The sequence below is a fragment of the Thamnophis elegans genome, chromosome 5 (genome assembly GCF_009769535.1).
Source record: "Thamnophis elegans isolate rThaEle1 chromosome 5, rThaEle1.pri, whole genome shotgun sequence".
NCBI lineage: Eukaryota > Metazoa > Chordata > Lepidosauria > Squamata > Colubridae > Thamnophis > Thamnophis elegans.
The window spans coordinates 77,200,709-77,213,529 of record NC_045545.1 but is presented as its reverse complement, the minus strand read 5'-3'; the positions used below and the strand labels follow the sequence as shown (position 1 = coordinate 77,213,529).

Genomic DNA, 12,821 nt, shown 5'->3' with positions numbered 1-12,821 from the left:
AAAATGCTTTAACCTTCAGATTGTCAGTATCAATTCTGAGATATTCAGTTCACATTCATGCAGAATTAGATATTTTCAGACAATTTTAATTACATCAATCTGGGGGTATGCCATCTGTCATTTTGTTTTTGTTTTTATTCCATGCAAAAGTGAAATTTTGCTTATGTAATTTATTTGGGTGACTAAATTTTAAATGCTTCACAAATATTTTGCAGATTAAAATGTACTGTTTATTTCTGTGTGCCTGTTATAAGCGAAAGCAAAGAGGTAATCCTCAACTTACAACAGTTCATTTAGTGACTGTTCAAAATTAACAATGGCACTGAAAACAGTGACTTTTGACTGCTTTTTCACACTTATGACTGTTGCAGCATCCCCATGGTTACGTGATTAAAATTCAGATGCTTGGCAACTGGTTCATATTTATGACAGTGCCATGTCCCAGGGTCAATTTCGTTGTATTTAAGTACAATGACAATAAATATTATACTTATATGATCAGCTTTTGCGACCTTCTGACAAGCAAAAACAATGGGAAATCCAGATTCACTCAACCTCCTTACTAACTTAACAAATGCACTGATTCACTTAACAACTATGGCAAGAAAAGTCATAAAATGGGGGCAAACTCACTTAACAAATGTTTCACTTAGCAACATAAATTTTGAGCTCCATTGTTGTCATAACTTGGGGACTCCCTGTGTTTTCAGGTGACTTTTTCTCCTCCCTGAATTCTTTTATAAAAATGTTTCATTTAATGAACTTCAGGTGTATTATTAGACCTGCCTCTCTCCAAAACCGAATTTTCTTCAGGATCAGTTGGTCAGTCTTTCTTCTATAACACTCCCTCTATATATTTCAAGGTGATAAATTTAGATTATAATTGAGTTATAATTCATAAAGACTAGCAAGGGTTCAGTGCACATACTTATATGCTGCCTCCTTGCAAGATTGTAACACAGTACCTAATAGTACCCAAAATGCTGACCCCAACAATTAAAACATAATCTATTAAATACTAGGACAAATAAGGTTGCCACCTTCGTAGTTAAAACGAATAAACGCACAGTTGAGTATCCTCGGGAGGGTCATTTCAGAATCATAATGCTTTCACTAAGTCCTAGCTTCAGTCAGCACTTTAAGGAAAATGCTCTGTGCTTTTTTTAAAAATGAAGCTCATATGGGACTTTACAAAACTCCATTTTATATCAGTGGCTAAGATGCTGAGCTTGTCGTTCAGAAAGGTCAGCAGTTCGGTGGTTTGAATTTCTAGTGCCGCGTATCAGAGTGAGCTCCCATTACTTGTCCCAGCTTCTGCCAACCTAGCAGTTCAAAAGCACGTAAAAATGCAAGTAGAAAAATAGGAACCACTTTGATGGAAAGTTAACAGTGTTCAGTGCAACTTCGGGTTTTAGTCTTGCTGGCCACATGACCACAGAGACTTCTTCAGACAGCGCTGGCTCTTCGGCTTTGAAACAGAGATGAACACCGCCCCCTAGAGTTGGGAACGACTAGCACATATGTCATTCCTATGTAGCTTAGCAAAATAACTATGTCCCTCCCAGGCATAGTTTTTACCTTTCTTATCATAACATTTTCTATACTTGCAGGCTTTTGTCGACTATCACAGAACCAACAGCAGAAGAATTATGTGAGCCTCCCACCACAGAGGAGATATCCTCCACTTCTTTGGTTGCAGATGAAAGTGACATTGACAAAGCGGAGCATGGCATGAAGAAGGTGTGCTTTAAAGTATCTGAAGAAGACCAGGAAGACTCTGGGCATGATACAATCAGTTTCAGAGATTCCTACAGGTAAGTCCTGTGAAACCGTCTGCTTGGAAGGAAGTAAAATGATACATAGAAGAAAATGAAAGGCAGATAAGAAAGGTTGAAACTTCTTTTTAAAAAAAATTTTTTTATTTGTTTTTGAACAAGGATAAACAAACATAAAAATAAAAATAAAAAAACCCATCTTCTATTACAAATTGTAGAAAGTGTGTCAGTTGGTTACAGTATTTCCATGCATCTCTTCCATAGTCACCACCTGCTTTTCATATCAAAATGCATATTTTAAATTCACCTATATTCATGTATATCACAATTATTATATCTCAACCTTAATTTGACTATAATTGGTTTTACGTCCTTTTATATATAATATTCAAAATCTAGAATAGGATTATATGATAACATTCCATTAAATCATCCTAAAATCATCCAATCACAATACATCTTTATAACATATTCTAGATAAAGCTTTAAACCTCCTCTCATAATCTCCATATATTGTTTATATAAAATTTCATATTATCAAACTAATATATCTATATGTATTGTTATCATTATTAATCATTATTTAACTATAGCTATTGTCGCTTCATTTTATACATACTACTAGTAAACTAAATTTAGCTTAATTTTTATTATACATTTTCATTGCATCAACCTGTATCCCTACAGCAAGAATACGGTCTTATATCTCTTGCCATTTAACTTCTTAATAAATCTTTTATAAACCTCCCTTAGCAACATGCTGTTCCTTTCGTATCTCACAAAAGCTTGAAACCCAACATCTGCTCTTTCCATCAGCTTATTTTTGGTTATTGCTAGTGCTTCTATCAAGATTTCTCTCCTTATCTCTGTTAATTTTTCTCTCTGTTCTTCTTCTGTGCTTTGAAGTCTGGTAGAGTTCCAATCCATCCATCTCCCCTTTCCATATTCCGCTCTTGCCATTACCAACCATGCTCACTTTGTTGTCAGTATCCACAGTTTTCTTATCTCTTTGCTCATTTTTTCTTCCATCTTTTGAACTCTGTCCTCCAAGAAAGGTTGAAACTTCTGACATATTCAGCCATTGTTTTCATTATGACTTTGGAAACAATGAAAATGCATTATGGACTTTGTGCATACTTACACATAATTGCTTAAAAGTACATATTTGTGTGTTTGTGCCTATTGGGTTTTGTTAGAAAATGCCCTGTATGAAGGATACAGAAGATCCCTTTGCCCTCTACTATGTCTCTTATTGCCATGGAGGAATTCATACAAACATACATAAAATCTGCCCAAGTTTTGAATAAAAGGAATACCTAGTGTATAAGCCAGTGGTCGTCAATCTTTCTGGCTCTGTGGACTGGCGATGGCAGCGGGGGCAGAGGGGATGGTTTTACGCATACGTCCACCACTTACACAAATGGAGCTCTGTGTTCTCATGCACTTGCCTGCCCCAGTTCACAACGGGCCATGGCCCAGTATCGGGGTGTGAATTGGGATTGGGGTCCCCAGCTATAAGCAAAAAAAGAAAAGAATGAAGTTTAAGGTTCACTATTATTTAAATTCATCAAATATTACCATTTCTACATTGTAAGAGTTTATGTATCATTACATATAGCTTTTTCCACACAATATTCATGATTCTTCCAAATCTTTGCACTATTTCTTCTGATTCAGAGTGCATGTAATATTCCCTGGCAAAGTTAGTTTGATTTTCTCAGGAATGTTTTTCAGTCCTACTTTCCTGAAGCTGAAAAAGTATTGTTTTTTAGTCTTGTCAATTCCTGGAAAAGCACTGATTGCCTAAAATCAACTACTAGATAAGTATATAAATTTATAGAAACACTATTTCTATAGAATGAGGACTTCAATATTTTACAGAGCACCATAGAACATTTGTGGTATATTTGACCAGTCTGTAATTGTTGACAGTACGGCATGAATTTAAGTGTATCCTTTGCAAAGTCCTCCATAATTAGACATGGTTCATATGTCTGTCACAGGATCAACTTACAACTTGGTTTCAAGGTTCAGGCAGGTCAGGTAAGGTCAGAAAGAAAAATTCTCCCCTTTTATCCAGCAAAGTAAAACAGCTGGAAGGAGAGAATCTTTTGTGGGTTTTCCAGAAGCTCAAGTCTTTTAGTCTGAAACCAGCACAGCAGCTGTTGTTTGCAGAACCAATGATTTGTTGTCTTATGTATACAAACACAACCATCCACAGAAAACACAGACTAATTGAACTTTCAAGTAATGATTACGTCAATCACAAGAAGGGCTCTATGACTCAAAAAGATAGGCACCAGTCTGAGACAGTTGAAAGTACACAGAATGAACCACAGCCCTGCTGTGGGAGAGGGGGGCACCTCACAACCAGAAATGGTAGCAATGGCATTTTGTATTTTACATTTTCTGTGAACAAAGTCTGGGTTATACAAAGCACGAGCAGAGTAGAACAGAAGAAAATATACTGCTTTGGAAAAAACTGCCTTCTTAGAGGTTTCTTCATTTTGTAATTCAGAACTCTAGATAAAAAGACATTGTAGGCTTGAAATAGCAGGTGGCTCAGTGGCTAAGATGCTGAGTTTGCTGATCAGAAGGTCAGCAGTTCGGTGATCCGAATCCCTAGCGCCATGTAATAGAGTGAACTACCGTTACTTGTCCCAGCTTCTGCCAACCTAACAGTTCGAAAGTAAGTAAAAATGCAAGTAGAAAAATGGGGACCACTTTTAGTGGGAAGGTAACAGCGTTCCGTGCGCCTTTGACATTTAGTCATGCTGGCCACATGACCACGGAGACAGCGCTGGCTCTTCAGCTTTGAAACGGAGATGAACACCACCCTCTAGAGTCGGGAACGACTAGCATGCATGTGCGAGGGAAACTTTACCTTAGGCTTGAAATGCACTTATTTCCGGAAGTCCACTTGTTCTATTTCAGAGGTTTCTTGTTTCATATCTCTGGAATACATTACTATCATCACACTAATCTGACCTTTTCCTTTTCCTTCTTTTTATGCAACAGTTCAAATACCTGCTGCCCTGCTTAGGGGGAGAATAAGGGGTGTACTAAATGTATTCATTTAAAACTTTTTAAAACTACATAGTTGGAGTCTGGGTTAAAAACTTTCAAAAGAGGACAGCCACAAAGACTTTGAAGATGTGTAGCAATAGCAAGCTCGTGGTCAACCAATTAAAGAAGCTATATAGGACACCTAGTCCCAGTTTTCGCTGTTCTGTTGTGAGGTGTTGCTTTTCTCTTTAAAGTCTAATAATTCTAAACATGCAACTATCCCTGCAGACTAGAATATGTACATTTTGTGCAAAATTGTATTCCTTTGGTAACATGTTTCTTCTTTGGGGCAGTGCATAGCTCGCAGTCTTATAATGTAGAAAGGGAAGAGTTGGGGAATGGCAGGAGTTGCCATGTTTAACTCCTAACAGGTTTAGCACTCCCTGGACAGAAACAATGAGTAGCTTATTGATTGATTTGATTTGATTTACGTTACCACCCAACTCATACGTGTCAGTTAGTCCGATAGACCAGGCAAGAATCATGACCAGATAAGCTAATTCTACTTTGTTGTAAAGCTTACAATTCTGAAAATACAATTCTCCCACTATCTCCTTTCTAGCATAAGAAACTAGGGAGGGTCCTTTCTGAGTATCTTGTCCAGCCTACCATCCAGCTATAGGCTTCGCTGTGTCTTATCTGACTGTTAAAACTCTTAAAATGGGCAACATTGAGAAACACTGTTTTATATAATATACACAGTTTTGTTTTTCAATTTTAAAAGTAAATGATAATGAAAAAAGGCCATAAAGAGTAAAATAGTACAGTATTTCTTTTTTGCATGGACATCACATGATTGTAGTTTACCACAATAGTCCTTCTTGGCTGAGTAGAATAGCAGTTACACATTGATATTACTTTCACACCTCTTTCATAATTTAGAGGTTCCCAAACATGGTAACTTTTTAAACTTGTTATGAGCATGACTATGCAGGTGGAGTGAATGTTTCTGCTGGCAAGAAAAATATTGTTTTCTCTGAGCCACAGCTAACATAAATGACTCTGAGGTAGAAGCCAAGAGCTGTCAATGTCTGTGGGAGTTTATAGAAATTTTTTAACATGTTTTGCATCTGCACATTGCATGGAGTGGGCCAGAGCAATTCAATGTGAAATGTTATTTCCTTTCCTTTCTAAATTTAAACCACTGATGTCATGAGCTCAAGATTCCTAGTCATAGGAATTAATGGTATTTATTTCCTCTTAAGAGCTGTTCATTGCACAAATAAAAGAGCACATTTGTATGCTTTAAATCCCTGGTTTTGATAGTCTAGGAATATTTTGCAAAACAGCAGCAAACTACCCAGTTAGCAATGTGCCTCCACATTAAAACTCAATGCACTATGAATATGTGTCAGTACCGATTGACTTTGATTTTATTCATTGTTTTATGGCTTTTAGTTCTGCATCATGATTTGGTTAATGCTTTCTATTACTGAGAATAATCTGTCCTAGATTACCGAGATCAAAGCAAATTCCTCAAGGAGCCATTACCTTTCAGATTTGGACAGAAATGAAAGTGAAATGAAAAATGTACTTGAGACATAAACAGTTAAACATAGTTCTTGCAGAACAACTGTTCAAGAATAAATTAAATATATTTTGATAGCTTTCAAATTGGAGAATAGATATGTAAAGTTTACAAGAATGATAAAAAAAGAGTTTGTTGATAGGGTGGTGGGATTCAAATAATTTAACAACTGGTTCGCTGCCCTAATGATTTCTTCCAACAACCAGTTCACCAAACTGCTCAGAAAGTTAACAACCGGTTCTCCCTAAGTGGTGCGAATTGGCTGAATCCCACCACTGATTATATCCCTTAATTTCCTGTATACATCTTTGGCTCCTTCTACCTGTATGTTGTATCCTGTTTAGAAATGGGAGAAAGAGATGTTTGGGGGAATGAAGTATTATAAGTAGAAAGTTATTTTAAAAGAGATATTTTTTTGAAGAGTCACCAACCCAGGAAACCTCAATGTTCAGGGAAGACAGCTTTCAGCCCTTTTGATTTCTGATTGGGTCGTGGGTGCTCCATCATTGGAAGCTTTTGCGAAAAGACTGGAGAGCCACTTGTTTGGAATGATATAAGGTCTCCTGCTTGAGCAGAGGGTTGGACTAGAAGACCTCCAAGGTCCCTTCCAACTCTGTTATTCTGATATTTTTTGGAATATATATTACTGAGAAGTAAGTCCCATTGCATATGGCAAGAATTTTCATTCAGATAAACAAAAGATGAATGGCTTTTCATATGAATATGATTTCTATCGTGTTGATTATATTAATTGGTTCTTACAGGATGTGGTTTCTAAAGGTCATGAAGAACCATGACAGGTTTAATAATAAATCTTTATCATGTTTAGCCATTCTCATCAAGAGTAATGTATTAATTCTGTAATGCATCTTCATCAATAGAAGACAAAGTATGAAAGATGGAAGTTCAATTAAAAAAATAATAATACTAAAGGCTAGTATTCCCTTCATGGAATTTTGTAAGCAGAGTCTTAATTCTTGGAGATGGATAAGATAGAAATGAACAAGTTCTCTCTATGTTTTCTTCTTTTCCCAAGCTATATATTATATCCATTTTTTCTTTCTTTCCAGTGAATGTAACAGCAATAGGGATTCAGTCCTTTCTTATACCAGTGTCCGGAGTAACAGCTCTTACTTAGGCAGTGATGAAATGGGATCAGGTAAGTAAATGCTATATAGAAGTTTTCAACACAGATTAAATGATACACCATACTAGTATTTTCCAGATGTGTACAACAGTGGTGGATTCCAGATCCTGTTCCAACCGGTACGGTTGGAACAGGTCTGGCATCACCCACATGGATGCTCGCGGTGCGCGCATGCGTCGTACCTACCAGCGATGCTTCCACAAGCCTCCGCGATGCTCCAGCTGGTCGGCGCTGTATGTGCCATGTGTGTGCGCGGAAGACCCAAAGACTTTAAAGGACCATACCGGAACGGTACCCGGTGCTCTGGGTAGGCTCCAGTATGCCAGTACCGGGGCATACCTCCTGCTATCCACCACTGGTGTACAATAATAACTAATCATTCCTGGTTAGCAGATTCAGTAGTAAAAAAAAAAGAGAAAAGAATTAAATGAATTTAATTAATGTAGGCTGCTAAGGAAATGCTCTGTTGGCATATTAGCACATTTAGGGCTCATACTGAGGATCTATAGCTTGCTATAATTTTTATGTATTTTGTTTCTCAAAATGACATGAGCAATGCCATCAGTTTCAAGGAATCTTGCCACTTCAGTTTGGCACATAGTTATTTATCCAGAGCTTGTGAAAAAGAGTTTCAGCAGCCCTATTAATTATAGGCACTTTAACTAACTGCAGGTTATCTGATGAAATCTCCCTATTGTAGCTCATATAATTTGTTCAAAAAACATTATTAGAAATGGGGCAAAATTATGTTCCCAATCAATGCAAATATTTTTGTTTTTGCTTTTTCAGTAAATGAATCTAATAATGAATCTGCTTTGTTAGAAAGATATCATGTCTAAGAATTTAGGGGAAGCTGTGGAATTCATCAAAAGCTAGACATTGGATAGTTAGATGGAAATATGAAGGGAAATGAACAAGGAGTGGAAAATGTATATAGGATGAAAGAGAAAGAAAAAATGTGAGCAAATTTAAAGATCAGTGTGTGCTTGTGAAGTTCAGCGTGGGAATAAAGATCAAAGTTTATTTATTTCATTTTAGGTGATGAACTTCCCAGTGATATGAGAATACCCTCAGACAAACAAGACAAGCTTCATGGCTGCCTTGAGCATCTTTTTAACCAGGTAAAGAGATTTTACCTTTTTATAGTTGTACAATGAATGTTGTGGAGGTTGTATTAGCAGATTCTGAAGGAGGGTTAGATTAGATATTCTGTCATTCAAGGCATCAAGCATTATTTAACGCAACATATGGCTTCTAATACTAGTTGTCACTCCTTTGGAATTTCATAGTCATGGCATGAAAACACTGTGTTTTTTTCCTAATGTTTGTCACCAGCGCCTGCCCTTCAGGGAAAAACTTCCTTTAATTTATGTAGCCAATAACTACAGCAATCTTAATCAACATTTTAAAGTCACTTGCTAATTTCTGCCAACCATTGTTTTTTTTGTTTGTTTATCAAATGTATTTGCCATCCGTCATGATTCAGGTGAGAATTCTAGGGAAGAAAGATCAAAGCTAAAAAGTTATCAGGTAATAATTAAATGGGATACCAGACCAGGACTGTCAAACTCCGGCCCGCGGGCTGGATGTGTCATGAGCTGACCATGCCCACGCCTGGTTTAGTGAAGGAGAAAAAAATCCCAATACGTCACGTGACGATGTGAGTTTGACACCCCTGTACTAGACTGACTCTTCCTAGACCTCAATGAGGTCATAATCCAGAGCTTTTTATTATGTTCCTCTTTCCTTTTATGTAAGAGAAAAATGTAAGGGAAAAGATGTTATGGCTCTCTTTATGGGTTTAATCATAAACCTTTTGTCACTTCTGGAGTTTATATTTTTTTATCCTGCCTTTATCATTTTTAAAAAGAGCTCAAGGCAGCAAACAAACCTAAATACTCCTTCCTCCTCCCATTTCCCCCACAGCAACAATCTTGTGAGGTGAGTTGAGCTGAGACAGAGTGACTGACCCAAAGTCACATAGTCAGTTTTCATGCCTAAGGCAGGACTAAAATTCACAGTCTCCCAGTTTCTAGTCTGGAAGTGCCTTGTTAGTGTATCTGAAGAAATTGAACTGTAAAATTGGATTTCTCCTATGCAAGTCAATTTTGTACTCAGTTCCTAAATCTCACCTGTGTAATGTAATATTAATGCATGATTGATTGTTTTTTTTTTACTAAATTGAATGATTGGTGTTAATATGGTAGAATGTTTAATCCAGTGGTGAAATTCAATTTTTTTTACTACCGGTTCTGTGGACGTGGCTTGATGGGCCTGGCAGAGGAAGGATACTGCAAAATCCCCATTCCCACTCCTGGGGAAAAGATATTGCAAAATCTGCATTCTCTCCCAACTCTTGGGGCCAGCCAGAGGTGGTATTTGCTGGTTCTCCGAACTACTCAAAATTTCGGCTACCGTTTCTCCAGAACCTGACAGAACCTGCTGAATTTCACCCCTGGTTTAATCCTTTACTTTAGATTTAACTGAAATAGTAATAATTTATTCTGTATTAATAATTAATAAGATTATTGATTGATTAGAAAAGGACTATTTTATTTTACTTCATTTTGATTTTTTTTAAATTACATAGTTGGCTATTTTGGGGTTTCTCAGGAAAGAAAATAGAATACAAACATTGAATAAATACATCTTCTAACTTAGACTTTAAAAACTTAATCACATAGGACATGCAGCAAATGTTCTTCTCTATCTAAATTAATAGTTCTTGGCTTACCTTTGGGGGGTATACATAGACAGTTAATAAGTATTAGTTTCTACTAGTATTTCATGTCCTATTGCTGTCCCAGTCTTCATTAATAATACCTTTACTGGAAGCAATATTCCTGCTACTGTTTTCTCATTTCAGATCAGAAATTCAGTACTTTTAATCTGCTCCAGGTTGCTTTTCAATCAAAGTGCAATAGATAAAATGTAATTACTAGAGAGGTGTTTTTTTTGCAAATAGGATTTTATCTCCAAAAAGGCCAGAAGAATGTTAAAGACTGAGTAAATGTGCTTCTTTGCAGGTGGATGCTATCAATGTCCTTCTCAAAGGACCAGTAATAAGCAAAGCTTTTGAAGAAACCAAACATTTCCCAATAGATCACACTTTGCAAGGTAATCTTGCCTGGCTCAGGAAAAGTGTTTCTTAAATGGCACAATATAATTTCTTCATTTCCTGTCAATTGTTAAAAGACTGAGATAATTTCTCTGTATAGTCTGTCTGGTTATCTCTCTCTCTCTTCCTGTCCTTCTGTATATAAATATCACTCAATCATTTTCAGAGATATCTGTATTATGTCCGTACTGGGAAAGTGGGGGCAAAATAGCGGTCATTCCTCAGTTGAGCTTGCTATTTACAAATGGCAAATTGCAGTGTGCATTTATTTATTTGGTTTTGATTCAGAGGTTGCTTTTCAGAAGCATTGCCTCATCCTCCTGAATGATCAAACTAGTGATGATGTGAATGTTATCCCCCCCTCCCGTATTTCTTCACAGCCAGTGGTAGTGTCTGACTGAAAAATGCTAAGCAGAATTTGCTCTATTTGGATATGGATTTATAATTTTAATCCTATTGTATTGTGCAGTGTACCAGCAACGCAATGATTAATTCAAACTTTATTTTTTTAAAAAATAATAGTAATAATGAAATACCAAGAAGGTGAAGGCTAAATATTAAGAGGAGAATGTATAAATCAGATGAGCGTGTTCAAAAAGTATCACACAAAAGAAAACTAAGCCTTAGCCAGAAATTAACAAGATACTACCATGCTTGGGCCTTATTATGAGGGGAGGGTTTATTGTTTTAGGGTTGCTGGGTGGCTGCTCTCTTGCGAGCAGGCTCCCAAAGAGCCGTGCACAGCCTCATGGACGAATGTCGCAGCAGCGCAACACAATAGTCATGAAGCCATGAAGCGACCACGCTCATGAGCATCCACCCAGCGAACCCCCTTTCCAGCCGGGCACAGCACCATTCACTGACCTAGGGGTTTCACCAAGCCGTGTGAGCGCCTGTTCACTGCCACTCGGATCCCGCGGCTTGGTGCCTTCAAAATGCCAGTGAATGGCGCTCTGCACGGCTGGAGAGGGGGGTTGCGTGAGCGGCTGTTCCGCTCTCGCTCACGAGCCTCCCAGCCTCACAATGCCCTGGCCCAGCTCTCCCCGCAGAGCCAGAGCACCTCTGCTGCCACCACCGCCATCCCAGCATAGCTTTTTTGGCAGCTTCCAAACCAAGTCTTCCGGCAGTGGCTGCTCTGGGCAAACGCTCTATGGTTGTGGGCCAGATGCCGGCAGAGCATACAACCATAGAGCGTATGCCAGAGCGGCCACTGCTGGAAGACTCGGTTTGGAAGCCGCCGAAAAAGCCCTGCTGGAATGTGGTGGGGGTGGTGGCAGCAGTGGAGGTGCCCTGGCTCTGCAGGGAGAGCTGGCCAGGGCATCATGAGCCTGGGAGGCGTGCAAGCAAGAGCGGAACAGCCGCTCCTGGCGGCTGGGGGGGGGGGGAAATGAGCAAAATGCAGCCCATTTTTTGCAAAAACAGGCCCATTTTTTAACCAAAAAAAGGGCATGCATACCTTTAGGAGGCTGCAAAGTGTTCCTGGGGACTGGGGGAGGGGCAAAAACAAGCACAAAATGGCCCGCCTTTTGCTCCTTTTTTGTCTCTCCAGTTCCCAGGAGCACTTTGCAGGCCTTCCAAACCCTCTGCACAAATCTTTAAATCTATCTAATAAGAAATCTTTTCTTGTTCTGCAGAATTTAAGCAGAAAGAAGAAACCACAATTCGGAGCAGGAACAAGATTCAGATCAGCATACAGGAAGATCCCTGGAACCTCCCACTTCGCATTAAAAATCTTGTTGATACCATTCAGAAATATGTGGAAGGTTTGTGAATGGAAAGCTGGAAAAGAGCTGTTAAAAATTTCAATGTTATAAAGAAAGTAGTAGAAAAAGTTGGGATCAGAAGGAGTAGGGTAACTAAATAAATAATGGAAAATTGCTGATAAGATCTTCGTAACTAGAATATGAAGGTAGATTGAATCTTAGGAACAGAAAAGGAAGTTGCCATAATCTATTTCAATATTATTTCTTATTCAACTGTTATGGGAATTAATTTTAGCATTTTGTTTGTTATACACTTATGTTTACACCTAGTACAAAACTACAGTTCAAAACCATAGCATCATCTCTGTGAGGTAGGTTGGACTAAAAGAGAGCATACTCAATGAGTGTGACTCAGTGGTGGGTGCCGGATCCCATTGCAACCAGTATGCTGCAACGGGGCCCGGCATCCACCACATGCACACGC

The 12,821-nt window shown here is 38.2% G+C and overlaps 1 protein-coding gene across 1 annotated transcript in view; it reads left to right on the top strand.

Moving 5' to 3' along the window:
- The window catches only part of PREX1 (phosphatidylinositol-3,4,5-trisphosphate dependent Rac exchange factor 1), a 233,455-nt gene that overhangs the window by 203,134 nt on the left and 17,500 nt on the right, over nt 1–12,821 (top strand). Inside the window, exons 26-30 of the mRNA XM_032218666.1 lie at nt 1,611–1,814; nt 7,440–7,528; nt 8,555–8,637; nt 10,543–10,633; nt 12,269–12,397. Coding sequence (XP_032074557.1) covers nt 1,611–1,814; nt 7,440–7,528; nt 8,555–8,637; nt 10,543–10,633; nt 12,269–12,397 — 596 coding nt within the window. The remainder of the gene's footprint in view (nt 1–1,610; nt 1,815–7,439; nt 7,529–8,554; nt 8,638–10,542; nt 10,634–12,268; nt 12,398–12,821) is intronic.